Source organism: Odocoileus virginianus, chromosome 6, assembly GCF_023699985.2.
Source record: "Odocoileus virginianus isolate 20LAN1187 ecotype Illinois chromosome 6, Ovbor_1.2, whole genome shotgun sequence".
In the NCBI taxonomy this organism is placed as follows: domain Eukaryota; kingdom Metazoa; phylum Chordata; class Mammalia; order Artiodactyla; family Cervidae; genus Odocoileus; species Odocoileus virginianus.
In genome coordinates, this window is record NC_069679.1 from 49,467,170 (window position 1) to 49,481,929 (window position 14,760).

General features: G+C 35.3%; 1 protein-coding gene across 1 annotated transcript in view; it reads left to right on the forward strand.

Annotated features, from left to right (window-relative positions):
• The window catches only part of SECISBP2L (SECIS binding protein 2 like), a 55,232-nt gene that overhangs the window by 11,497 nt on the left and 28,975 nt on the right, over window positions 1-14,760 (forward strand). The window contains exons 4-8 of the mRNA XM_020891339.2: window positions 655-790; window positions 7,159-7,391; window positions 7,685-7,709; window positions 8,082-8,197; window positions 13,924-14,058. Of these exons, the coding sequence (XP_020746998.2) occupies window positions 655-790; window positions 7,159-7,391; window positions 7,685-7,709; window positions 8,082-8,197; window positions 13,924-14,058 (645 nt within the window). The remainder of the gene's footprint in view (window positions 1-654; window positions 791-7,158; window positions 7,392-7,684; window positions 7,710-8,081; window positions 8,198-13,923; window positions 14,059-14,760) is intronic.

The following is a 14,760-nucleotide window of genomic DNA, read 5'->3' on the forward strand; positions in this document are numbered from 1 at the left end:
AAATAAGTATTGGAAATAGACAATAGTATATAACTTTGAAGTATTGAAGTAACATGATTTCTCAGAGTGCATTTCCAGCACTTTAAGAAGTTATCTAAGAAGTTACACTTGGAGTTCTTTTGTATAAATTGCTATTAAGTGATGGATACTCATATTTTTAAAAAATGAAGGAAAGGATCAGCTTTTAATATTTTCTTTTTAAACTCTAAAGCAGAAATTTCTTTTGTACTTCATTGCTCTCATGAAACTAAAATTGAGCTTTTTTTAAGTTACCACCCTTTTTATCGATACTGCCTTTTTAAGTAAAAATTTATAACCCCTTATTTAATGTGATTATACTCTTATTATTTATTAGTAAGAAACTTTTAAATGCAAATGGCAATTAAAATAAATATATCTCACTAATATAATAGTATTAATGATTATTTGAAAAGTCATATATAAATGTGTATATAATTGCATTATATAGCCTACTATGATTGGCTGTAGATAATTTAATGAAATCCTAACACAGTTACCCTGTTTCCTCATGGATTGAGAGTCACTCATTTGTAACCTATGTTTAAGTGTATTTTTAAAGGATGAATTGATATATTTTACAATGTTTATTAGTACATTGAATAGGATTTTAATTTTTTTTTTCACTTCCATCAGCAACAACTCATACAACAGCACATAAAAAGCAAAAGACCACTGGTGAAAAATGTAGCTATTCAGAAAGAGACAAGTGCAGCAGGTCCCGATAATCGATCAAAAATTGTGCTACTGGTAGATGCTTCACAGCAAACTGGTAAGGCAAGATTTTTCTTACATATATACATCATAGATTTTAAAATATTTTTTATTTTATTGAAATAGAGTTGATTTACGGTCTTGTGTTAATGTCTGCTGTACTGCAGTGGTTTCATTTATATATACATATATAGTACAGTCTCTTTAATTTTCTTTTCCGTTATGGTTTATCATAGGATATTGAATACAGTTTTCTGTCTTCTACAGTAGGACCTTGTTGTTTATCCATTCTATATATAACAGTTTGCATCTGCTCATCCCAAACTCCCAATTCACCCCTCCCCCAGCACCCCTCCCACACACACACACTTTGGCAACCTCAAGTTTGTTCTCTAGGTCTGTATACATTGATTTTTATCTGTTGTCATGTATTGACTTTGTAATTGTAGACTTTACCACTTTTTAGGATTTTGGACTTTGAGTCTTCTGTTTATCCTGCCACTTTGTGAAATTCTTCAGGAAAGATAAAACAGTCCCATGTTCTTAAAGTTCTTTCAACTTGGGGGCTGGCTTATGTAGTTTTGAGCAGAATTTGAGGTTTCCTTGTCCCCTTATAGGAGTGAAGCTGTTTAGAAGTCAGAGATGGAATTCTGAAGACATTGTAGAAATTTGAGGGACTCCTTTTGGTAGAAGTTAGAATTAAACATGTTTTATTTTATTTTTATTTTTCTTAGGTTTGTCAATAACTAGATTAAAATCCCTTTTAAAACATTCTATGAATATCTTTATAGAAGAACTTACCAAGTTTTGTGCACCATATTTTAGCATAGATCTGAACCAGACCTATTAGCGGTAACATGTATCCTCAAACAAGTAAACATTTTGGGCTAGTTGTATATCATTTTGTTAAAAGTTTTCAGAGGACTGTGTAAACATTAAAGTAAAAAGCTTTATCCTGACAATAGGTAAGAATTAATAAGTAGTCTTAAAATCCTCACTGATTTCCAGTTACATGTGAAGTTTCATTTTGTACCCCTGATAGTGAGCTTAGTAACTATGGAGTGGAGAGCTGTCTTCTCTTGTTCATTGTCGTTTAAAAATCCTTATTGATGATCCAGGACTAGATCTGTTCAAAGGCGTGTTTGCTTTTTTTACCCTTTACAGTTTTTACAAAAATGCTGTCTTGGCTTGAAATGAATTAGATGGTACATACTTCCTTTCATTTGTACTGTAGCTTTTATGTTGAACATCCTTTCAGTTATCCTTTGACAGTTGCTTAGGTTCCTTAGGAGTAAGAAAGAATCTGGGAATCAGTTAAAAAACATCTTGCTGATAGTACAGTTATTGTATGGTTTGTAGGGCATAAAGTGATAAGATTAACAGAATGACGAATGCTTGGAATGGTTTATGATAAAGAGCCATAGGGTAATAGATGACAAAGTTCTGTATGTTTTGGTTGTTCCTGGACACAATGACCCATTTCTACATGCTTTGAACCCTAGAACTACTTTGAAAATTTGTTCTGATGTCTTTGGTTTGCTCATTAAGTGACCACAAAGACAACCTTCTGAATCTCAAGAGTTAGAAAGTGAAAAGATGAAGATATAATTTGAGTAGAAAGAAAAAAATAATAATAATTTGAGTAGATTATACCTTCTATCAGTATTCTTATTCTTCAGGTGGTTCTTAATCAGGATGAATTGGTGTCAATTTTGGTAGAATTTCTGTCCTTTATTAAAGGACAGAAATGGTATGGACCTAACAGAAGCAGAAGATATTAAGAAGAGGTGGCAAGAATACACAAAAGAACTGTACTAAAAAGATCTTCACGACCCAGATAATAACGAAGATGTGATCACTCACACTCACCTAGAGCTGGACATCCTGGAATGTGAAGTCAGGTGGGCCTTAGGAGGCATCACTACGAACAAAGCTAGTGGAGGTGATGGAATTCCAGTTGAGTTATTTCAAATACTGAAAGATGATGCTGTGAAAGCGCTGCACTCAGTATGCCAGCAAATTTGGAAAAGTCAGCAGTGGCCACAGGACTGGAAAAGATCAGTTTTTATTCCAATCCCAAAGAAAGGCAATGCCAAAGAATGCTCAACTACCGCACAATTGTACTTATCTCACACGCTAGTAAAGTAATGCTCAAAATTCTCCAAGCCAGGCTTCAACAGTATGTGAACCGTGATCTTCCAGATGTTCAAGCTGGTTTTAGAAAAGACAAAGGAACCAGATATCCAATTGCCAACATCTGTTGGATCCTTGAAAAAGCAAGAGCATTCCAGAAAAACATCTATTTCTGCTTTATTGACTATGCCAAAGTCTTTGGCTGTGTGGATCACAATAAACTGGAAAATTCTGAAAGAGATGGGAATGAATACCAGACCACCTGACCTGCCTCTTGAGAAACCTGTATGCAGGTCAGGAAGCAACAGTTAGAACTGGACATGGAAGAACAGACTGGTTCCAAGTAGGAAAAGGAATACGTACGTCAAGGCTGTATATTGTCACCCTGCTTATTTAACTTATGTGCAGAGTACATCATGAGAAACGCTGGGCTGGAAGAAGCACAAGCTGGAATCAAGATTGCTGGGAGAAATATCAATAACCTCAGATATGCAGATGACACCACCCTTATGGCAGAAAGTGAAGAGGAACTAAAAAGCCTCTTGATGAAAATGAAAGAGGAGAGTGAAAAAGTTGGCTTATAGCTCAACATTCAGAAAACTAAGATCATGGCATCTGGTCCCATCACTTCATGGGAAATAGATGGGGAGACAGTGGAAACAGTGTCAGACTTTATTCTTTTGGGCTCCAAAATCACTGCAGATGGTGATTGCAGCCGTGAAATTAAAAGACGCTTACTCTTTGGAAGGAAAGTTATGACCAACCTAGATAGCATATTAAAAAGCAGAGACATTACTTTGCCAACAAAGGTCCGTCTAGTCAAGGCTATGGTTTTTCCAGTGGTCATGTATGGATGTGAGAGTTGGACTGTGAAGAAAGCTGAGCATTGAAAAATTGATGCTTTTCAACTGTGGTGTTGGAGAAGACTCTTGAGATTTTCTTGGACTGCAAGGAGATCCAACCAGTCCATCCTAAAGGAGATCAGTCCTGGGTGTTCATCAGAAGGACTGATGCTGAAGCTGAAACTCCAATACTTTGGCCACCTCATGCAAAGAGTTGACTCTTTGGAAAAGACCCTGATGCTGGGAAAGATTGAGGGCAGGAGGAGAAGGGGACGACAAGATGAGATGGCTGGATGGCATCACTGACTTGATGGACATGAGTTTGAGTAAACTCCGGGAGTTGGTGATGGACCGGGAAGCCTGGCGTGCTGCGATTCATGGGGTCGCAAAGAGTTGAACACGACTGAGCGACTGAACTGAACTGATAGGTAGAATACAAATTATAGTTTAAAGAATTTGTAATACGTTTTTACTCTTGAACACAAGCTTGTATTACTTAAAAGAGTTTAGTGAGATGGCTAGGTATAAAATAATACACAGAAGTTAATTACAGTGTGTTACCAATAATCAGAATTTAAGAAAAGATATCATTTACAATAACAACAAAAATACAGTTTCTGGGATAAACCTGACAAAGTATAAGACATTTATATTGAAAACTAACTTTATTATAGGACATTTTTAAAAAAGCTGTCACTTGCTCATTCACGATGATCTGATGTTGCAAATGGCATTTTTCCCTTTGTTAATCTACAAATTCAATGCATTTCTGATAAAAATTCCAGTGGGGGTTTTTGGAGAACTTGACAAACTAATTTCTAAAATAAAAGAGCACTGATCTGAAAAGAGCCATGACTTCCTGGAAAACAGCGTTTCCTCTTGGGAATTTCCTGGTATGTCAGTGGCTAGAACTCTACTTCTGCTTCAGGGAGCGTGGGTTCAGTCCCTGTTCGGGGAGTTAAGATCTCACATGCCACATGATATGGCCAAAAAAATAAAAAATTAAAAAAAATTTTTTTAAATTAAAAGCATTTTTAAAAAGTATTAACAAAAGAACTTTTTCTTCTAGATAGCAAGACCTACTTAGCCATTTATTTTTTTATAGGCTTATACAAAAATATATAAAATACAGTATACAAAGGTTAAACAGAACAGAGTCCCAGAAACAGACCCATGTATGTGAAAACATATACAAGGAAAATGACAGAGATAGCATTACAGACCCTTATATACAACTTGCAAATCTTATGTTTTTAATTAATTATTTAACTGACTGATTAATTTTTATATCATGCACATCTGTTCCAGATGAATTAAGGACTTAAATGAGAAAGCCACATGTAGAAGAAAATATAGACAGATACCTTTATGATTGCATGGAGAAAACCTGTTTATAAAATTAAGAATTTCTCTTTATCAAAAGTGAATGAAGGGGCTTCCCTGGTGGTTCAGTGGTAAAGAATCTTGCCTACCAGTGTAGGAAACTCAAGCTCAATCCCTTGTGCAGTAACATCCCACATGGCACAGAGCAACTAAGCCTGTGCCACAACTTTTGAGCCTGTGCCCTAGAGCCTAGAAATGCGATCACTGAGGCCATGAGCCACAACTACTGAAGCCTGCACGCCCTAGAGCCTGTTCTCCGCAAAAAGAGACGCCACCGCAGTGAGAAGTCTGAGCACTGCAACTGCAGGGCAGCTCCCAGTAGCCACATCTAGAGAAAGCACATACGTGCAGCAGCAAAGACAGCACAGCTAAAAGGGGAAAAGAAGAATGAATGAAGGAACAAGTCGCAAATCTTGGTAAGGATTTTACCATGTATGTAAGTGACAAAGGATTAGTATGAGGACATGTAAAGAGTTCATAAGAATCAGTAAGAAAATGATCTCACCTTGCGCTCAGGGCCCCTGGAATGCAGTGCTGCCAGGGGGCTGAAACACTTTGGCAGAACTATAGGAATCTTTGTTTTGCTCCAGTTGGCCTATTGAGGACAGTGTATCCAAATGGAATCTCCTCCCAGAAAGGAAAGGAACTGTTTGATTAAAGGTGCGTATACTGCAGCAGCACACAAAAAACCACTGAAAACTTCTCAAAGTCCAGTAATAGGCAATAAGTCTAAAGAAGTGCCCAGGACATCCACTCAGTGAGCTAATATGGAACCTTCATATATTATAATTAACAAAGAACATACATATAATATTAAACAGCACAACGAAAAATTATATTGATTCTGTATAAAAGTTATATATAGAAAAATTGTGATTGTGAGAAAAGGGTTGTGGGGGAAAATTATGTAGTAAAAGGAATTTTAGTGGTGTGTTTGGTTGGGAGGAATTGGTAAGAGGTCTTGTTTTTTAAAATGTAAGTACAATTTGTGAAACACAAAAATGAGAAACAGGCAACTTGGTAGAGAAATAGACAGAAATCAAACAATCCAAAAGTAAAACTAACAAGTATTTCACAGAGGGGAAAACATGCATGGCTGTTCCCAACCTCATTATTAAGCAGGAAAATGCCAATTAAAATCTGCAATGAGCCATCTTTTTATACCCAGCAATTGAGAGAAATTACAGCCTAGAGGACAGTGTCTAGTATTTGGTGAATAATGTGCACCAGCGGGGTTATGTATATCCTGCTCTTAGAGTGCAAACTGTTTTAACCACCTTTGAAAATGATTTGGCATTACCTAGTAAAGTTGAACATTACATGTAACCCCTAAGCCTACCTATATTTACCTTAGAGAAACCTTCATGTGCACACATACATACTCTTACATCTATATAAGAATGTTTACAGAAGTACTGTTGTTGAGAGCAAAACCCCAGAACAACCCAAGTGTCCCATCAGTGGTACAAAGGACAAAGGCACTCTGGTATATTCATACACAGGCATTCTAGATTTCAGTGACCTTAATGAATTATAGCCACATGCATCAGAATCTCAAAATCAATCAGCGTTTGAGGGGGAGAGCAGCAGCACGGGGAAGCAAGTCACAGAAGAATGTGGACGTGCGATTCCATTTTTATAAAGGTAGAACTGCAAAAGTACATAATTTATGTTTTGGAAATACAGAAGTCCACAGTAAATCTATTTTAAAAAGTGAAGGAGTGATAAACACAATTCCAAATAGCCTCTGAGGGAGGAAGAGAATAAAGTGGTGGAGGAAGCATGCAGTGGACTTCAAAGGATTGGTGATGTTTAATGGATGATAGTGGTTTGTTTTAATTATATAATATTAAATACACAAATAGTTATGCAGATACTCTCTTCATAATAAACACATGTTATAAAGCAACTTGTCAGGAACATCTTTTGCCGATCTTTTCAAAAAGTTTCCACCTGTTTTCTTTGTTTACAAAGTTCGATATTGTTCTTTTCTTACAATTTTAATGATAATTTAAAAGAATTGGTCAGCTTGTTCCTCAAGAGTTTTCACACTTTCCTTGCCTTACAGATTTCCCATCAGACATCGCAAACAAATCTCTCTCTGAGAGCTCTGCCGCAGTGCTCTGGAAGGCCAAAGGCAGGAGGAGAAGAGCCTCCCACCCGACTGCCGAGTCCTCGAGCGAGCAGGGAGCTAGTGAGGCTGACATTGACAGCGACAGTGGCTACTGCAGCCCCAAACACAGCAACAGCCAGCAGCCTGCTGCGGCGGGGTTGAGAAATCCCGATTCTGGCTCCATCAGTGTATGTGACGTTCCTTTATCTTCTCATCTGTCAACTCTGTCAGCGTTATCTTTGTGTCTTTGCCTAAAGCTGAAGTATCTATTTTCATTAATAGTTCCTATAATACGATGGTTAAAGATGTGTTTTGTATGTTTTACTATTAATATAAAAATACTCATTTATGGAGAAGTATTTTTTCTAAGATTATAATAAGTGTACTTCACAGTAGATGGAATTGTGAGATGTTTTGCAAGGAATATGGTGTTTACTTTTAAGCAGAAAATAATTGTCTTTTTTTTTGTTTCTATTTTTAGCATGTGGACTCATCTATATGTGCAGGTACTTATTTTCTGCATAGTGTTTTTGCTCTGTTTTCTTCTCTGTCCATGTCACAGTTTTGCTTTAAGCATGAAGCTTGCTGATGCTGCAAAAAAATTAGAAGTCTTCCAAAGAAATGCAGGTTAATTTGAAAATATGGTTTTGTTGAGAGAATGTCAGAGAAATTTTGTTGAGAGAAATTGGGAGAATGTCAGCTGGAGGTATTCTGCAAATTGACACTTAACATTATCAAGAACTGGAATGCCACTTAAAGTTTATGGAAATTTTCCAGTACATTTAGAATGACTGAGTTTCAACACATGATGTTAGGGGGCACTTTAGGTTTTGGCATCTTTATAATTAAATTATATTTTAAAATCTCATTTATTATAGGTGGTGTAAATTGGTCTAATGTAACTTGCCAGGCAACTCAGAAAAAACCTTGGATGGAAAAAAATCAGACATTTTCTAGAGGTGGAAGGCAGACTGAACAAAGAAATAATTCACAGGTAATTTGGATTAGGTTGGAGAAATAGGTGTGAGATGAATTATTATAAATTATGGCTTTGAAGAGCAGTGTCCTTAATTTTTGGCGATGCATATTGTGTTTAACATGGTAATCTGTAACTTTGAGGTAGTTTAACGAATAAAACTATTATTTAAATAATGAAACAAAATGGCAAGATGTTGAATAGGTGGGATATATATTGTACCATTTTCTACTTTTCTCTAAGAAATGTATTTGGATATTTTATAACTTAAAGAATACAGTCCTGCTTCATCTTCTGTGACTTTTTCCTATCTATATAAAAAAAACATAAAGCATATTAATGCCTTAAATATTGATTTTTTTGACCTTCAGGACTAGAGCCTTGTCCGTGTCTTTCCTTGACTAGAAACACCACAAACCGTGCTTGGTGCTTGGTGCTAGGTGCGGTACCGCAGTGATGGCCACCTCGTGCTGTGATGTGGCCAGACTGGGTAGCCTCCTGGGCTTGGGGAGCAAGATTTAGCTGCAGCACAGCCGAGCAGGTTATATACTGCCACAGACTTCCAGTAACTACCTTCCTGTGTTGGTTGTCTATGAAATCAGGGAGGCATTGGTTGGTCAGTATTTTTCCTTTATTAATTTTTAGATAGCATGCCTGGATTTCTAAAATCTTGTTAATGGGAATTAGTACCATGTGAGTAGATCTAGATGAACTGAAATAGAAAGTTAATAATGGATTGAATAAACCAAATACTTGCCTGTGCCTTGCCTCCCTGAAGTGAAGTTCCCTAGCATTAATTTTGCTGTCAGGAAAGCGAGTAGAATAATGCCTCTTCCCTACGGTTATTGGAAAAATGAGTCATTATTGTTTGTGGCAGGCTTGTGAAGCAGTCTAGCTTTATTTGATCAAAAACAAAAGAGCTGAGACAAGAATTTTGTTTATATAGATTAGATAAACAAAATCTGTGGAATGTTTGGTCAAGTATCAAAATTTTATCTTGAAATTGTAACTGCTAGTCCTGCCAAGCTTGCAGTCTCAGCATTGGTACTTTTGATGTCAGTAATCCTCTAGAGAGTAAATAATACTGATACAGAAAAATATTTTATCTCTGCCTCAAAGCTAAGGAGAATGGTGAAAAAACATAAAACAGAAGATTATGGAAATGCATAAACATTTGTTTGTTTTGTATCTGTTCATTCCAAAAGAACTGGAGCCAGGTGTTGAACAATGTGTTTTCTTTTCTACTTCTGAGGCTTTGTTGTACTTTTCTTAAGTGTGCAGTTGTTTGATTTTTTGATAGGGATAATCTTTTATTTTTAAGTCAAAATATTTTCCCTTTGCAATTTCTGATCGTTTTAAGGCTTAAAAAAAGCCTTTTAGAAATGTAGTAAATATTCATTTTACTTTCTGCTATTTTTTTACAGTAATGTTTTCAAAACTTTTTTATCCAAGGTTTTTTTTTGAAGCGTGATACAATATAATGGTGTCAATTTTCACAGTAGTTAACCAGTTGTCTTAATGTTGTAATATACTAATTTTTTTCTGATTTACTCTCTTAGTCATCTGCTAATTTATTATGTTTTAGGTTCTGTTTTTGACCTTTTTTCCCACTTATTAGATTTGTACACCTGTACAGTGTGGTTTTAATTACTGAACAATGACATGATTTTTTAATACTTTAACCAGCATCTTAACATTTGAAACAGCAGGTTTTTTTCTATACTCTGATATAACCTTAATTGTAAATGATAGAGTCTAAAAATTTAAGTTTTATTTTTTGAATAAAATAAAAATGGTTTTATTTTGTGAATAGGTTGAAAAAATATATGAAAAAGGTTGTACAACAAACAATCTTGTTTGCATCCTGCCTCCACATGTGTTCTCCTCTTACCTCTACCTGTGTATTTGCCCAGAGTTTCTTCATGTCATTATAAGTAAATATATAAGTATGTATCTCATGTTTTATTCATTCTGTTCTGTGCTCTGTTCACATCTCTTAACAATGTATCATAGAGATATTGCTGTATTATGTACTCAGAGGGTTTTTGCACTTTTTTAAGCAACTCCTAATGTTGTTGGTGGAGAAGACAATGGCACCCCACTCCAGTACTCTTGCTTGGAAAATCCCATGGATGGAGGAGTCTGGTAGGCTGCAGTCCATGGGGTTGCTATGAGTAGGATATGACTGAGCGACTTCCCTTTCACTTCTCACTTTCACGCATTGGAGAAGGAATGGCAACCCTCTCCAGTATTCTTGCCTGGAGAATCCCAGGGACAGGGGAGCCTGGTGGGCTGCCGTCTATGGGGTCACACAGGATCGGGCATGACTGAAGTGACTTAGCAGCAGTGTTGTTGGGGCTTCCCTTGTAGCTCAGTTGGGAAGGAATCTGCCTGCAGTCCAGGAGACCTGGGTTCAATTCCTGGGTTGGGAAGATCCCCTGGAGAAGGAAATGGCAACCCACTCCAGTATTCTTGCCTGGAAAATCTCATGGACAGAGGAGCCTGGCCGGCTACAGTCCATGGGATCACAAGAGTCGGACACGACTTCCAACTAAACCACCACCACCACCTAATGTTGATGCATCCTTGTTTTTTTCTGGAGTCCTGTTGATGGACACTTTGTTTATAAACTATTGCTATTGTGGACACAGTGTTATTTTGAAATCTGTGTGTAGAGCAGTAGAATATATTCCTGGATAAGTATTGCTGAGTGAAAAGGTGAAGTCACCTCTGTTACTTGGTAAATATCACCAGATTGTGCCATTTTGCATTCTTAACAACAATGTGGAGAGTGCTTATTTCCATAGAGCCTCAGAAATCATGTGTTTTCAATATTTTGGATTTGTGCCAGGGTTAGGAGAAATAGTGTATTCATGTAATTGAGCATCTTTCCATTATGTTTAAGGACCATTTGTACTCTTATGTGAACTTTTTATGTTCTTTGCCCATTTATTGTGCTTTGACCTTTTTCTCTGTTTTTGTACATTTTAAAATCAATTTGATCAAGCTCTTACCACATTTAAAGAAATTTTAAGAGCCTTTAGTCTGTTATACTAGTTGCAAATATTTTACTAGATTTGCATTTTTATTTTTGACTTTACTTAATAATTGCCATGCACAAGTTTGTTTTAAATACTGTTAAGAAGTTGATTTTTTATAAAGAAATTTATCTGATTTCCTCCAGTGTGTTTATGCTCTTGTATTTTTTACATTTAAATCTTTATTCCATTTAGAGTTTGTTTTAGTGAATGTTGTGAGAAATGGGTCTTATTTTGTATTTTTCATGTGGCTACCCAAGTCTCCCACCACTGTGAATTGACAAGTCCATTACTTCATCTGTTTGAGATAGCCACCTTTATCACCTATTAAATTTCCATATATTTTGAAATCTTGTTTCTGGATTTTCTATTTTGTTGTTTGGTGGTTAAATTAATCTATCAACTTAAGGAGAATGGACATCCTTTATGATGTGGCATCTTTCTAGAAAAAAAAATGTGTCATTCTCTTTTTGAGTCACGTTTTGTGTTCTTTAGAAATATAGTTTTCTGAAAACAAATGTGTGCATATTCCTCATATGTTAATTCTTAGTGTTTTTCTTTTTGCTATGTAAATGGAGTATGAAAACTTAAATCTTTATATATTAATTTTATGCTAGTCATTTAAGAATCTTAATATGTATTTGTTGTTTCTGCTTTGTTCGGTTCTGTATGCCCAGTCTCTATTAACAAAACTCTTTGAGAAGAACTTAAAAAAACAAAGGTTCATTCCAGGAGGTAATTGAAATACTTGCATATTTGATCCCCATGAACTTTGTTGGAACCATTAGTTGGGGATTTTAATTTAATCCTCAAACTTTGTCTCCAAGAATTAAGTTGCATTTATTTTTTAAAAGAATTATTTTTGTGACTGTAACAACATTAATGCATATATATTAACTGTGGTTTACAAGAAGGCTAACATTTTGATGTAATTGTAATGCTGTTTGGAAGGCAGATTTACATTTACTTTTTTGTGATAGTGACTGTACAAAGGAATGAAGATTTCTACTCAAGAATTACTCTCTTGCTTCCTATTCATCCCTGTGTTGGGGCTTGATTGTTAGTACTCATTTCAGTGTGAATAATTTCTGTGAATTAAGTCGTTTCTTTGGTACCTGGACATTGTAAATTGTGTTTGTTTCGCCATCCTTTGTGTGAGCTCCTTTTCATGAACCAATTTAAAAAATACTGTATTATGAAAATTTTTAAACAGATATTAAAGTTGAAATAATTTTATTGAGAACATTCCTTGCTAGATTCTATCAAAGATTTTTCTAAAATTGGCTTCATCACATGGTGTATTTTTCTATCTGTCTCTCTCTCCATGTTCATGAGTCTATTTTAAGATGAAGTAAATATTTAAAATCAAGAATCTGTTGGGTACCTGGAAAATTATCTAGTTTCTTAACAGGTACTTACAGGTTATAGGAAGTAGCCCAGTTTTCACAATAGATCCTCTAAGGAAGAATTACATTTACTGTATGGACTGTGCTGTAGCTTATAGTTCTGCCATACAACCTACTTCCCAAGAGAGTGTAAAAATTCTTTTCTTATCAGCAAGTCTTTTTAGACCTGTTGATTAGCATGAGAATTGCCAGGTGCTTCCAGGGCTTTGTGTGCGTATTTTTGATTTCATATCCAAAGCCTATTTACCAGCACCTGCCGTCCAGGTCCACTTCAAGTTCTGTTTATTATTAGGATTCTTGAGTAACTGGTAAAGAAGACTGTACTTTTCACATCTTCTCTAAAGTGTCCTGGTTAAGAAGGGAATTTCATATAAGTTGCATTGGGTATTTAAGAGAGGGAACTTAATTGCCTTAAGATAATGCATTTTCTTACTCTTAAGTTCTCTGTATGACAGTTGAACATTTTGCAGATGTATTAATAGGATAATAATTTGTGTGACCGAAATTTTTATCCTCAAATCTGTTTTCTTATAAACAAGGTTTAAAATTTTTAATATTTCTTAGGATTAAAAAAATATGAAAGCTGCAGATACTAATAGATCTAAAATAGTTTTTTATAAAAAGGTAATGTGTAATTTCTCTCAGTGGTAACATCGTTCAAAACTATAGTGCAATGTCACAAGCCCGATATTGACATTAATGTAGTAGGGATTCAAAACAGATGCATTACTATAGGGATCCCTTATATCACTCTTTTATAGCCAGACTCCCTTCCTTTCCTCACCAGCTTCTTCTTAAACTATAGAATCCACTAATGTGAATCTACTAATCTGTTTCCCCATTTTATGATTGTGTCATTTCCAGAATGTTGTATACATAAACTGATATAGTCTTTTTAGGATTGACTTTTTTTACTAGTGTGGTTTTCTGGAGATTCCTACAGATTGTTAGTTGTATCAGTAGTTTGTTTTTATGATTGCCTACTGTTTTATAGGGTGAATACACCACAATGAGTTTATGCTCTCAAGGACATTTGGGATGTTTCTTGGTTTTGGTATTACAAATAAAGCCAATATAAGTGTTCATGCATGGGGGGGAGTAACATTCACTAATTATCACATTTTTGTGTTTTCATTATATTTACCTCATTTATCAAAGTTTTACCCTTTTATAACAAATTATGCACTTTATGAAAATTTGTTGAGTTGTATACTTTTGGGTACATTTCTGTAGGTTATACTTCAGTAAAACATTTTGCTTAAAAATAATACATTTTTCTCCTCCTCTGGGGTTTATTTAGGTTGGATTCAGATGCCGAGGACATAGTACTTCCTCAGAAAGAAGACAGAATTTGCAAAAGAGACAAGATAATAAGCAGTTAAATCCCAGTCAGTCTCACCGAGGCGACCCAAATTCTGAGTCTTTGTATTTTGAGGTATTTACTTCAAACTGCAAATTGTTATAGCAAATGTTCCCATTAAGAAATTAATTTTTATTACATTATAATAAGTACTTTTTATGTCTTAATCCATCACTGCTGTTAGATTGTAAGTTACCTAGAAGTATTGACTCACATTTTTTCTTGGTTATATATAGTTAGCCTAAACATTAGCTTTATTAATGTTTGTTTTTATAAATTTTTTCATGAATATTCATCATTTTGAAGTAACATGCAGAGATATAACTTAATTTTATATGAATTTCACCTAATATGAATCTTCTCAACTTTAATTTTCAGTGTGGTGTCTCTTTTGTTAAGGCTTTCAAATTTGAAAATAGTTAAATCTGGTTTATTGATGCTGCTGCTAGTCAGAGGAGTCTTGAGAAGGAAGATAAAAGGCTATTTTACTTTCTCTGATAGGCAGACAGTTTATATTCTAATGGCAGTGTTTTTATTACTTATTCATCTAACTGGCACTCATTGGAGGCCTGTTATCTATTTAGTAAGGTGCTCTGCATGATACATTAAAATGAATAAACACACTACCCTTAGGGAGATTACTGTATAAAGAGGAATGTAGGCATGTACACACCTGGTAATTCTTAGGTGTGGTTAGAGTTGAAAGGAGTAGTAAGTTTTAGGTTTGAGGCAGGATAGGGTTCACATTTGGAATAGGTTTTAAAAAATGAGTAGAGT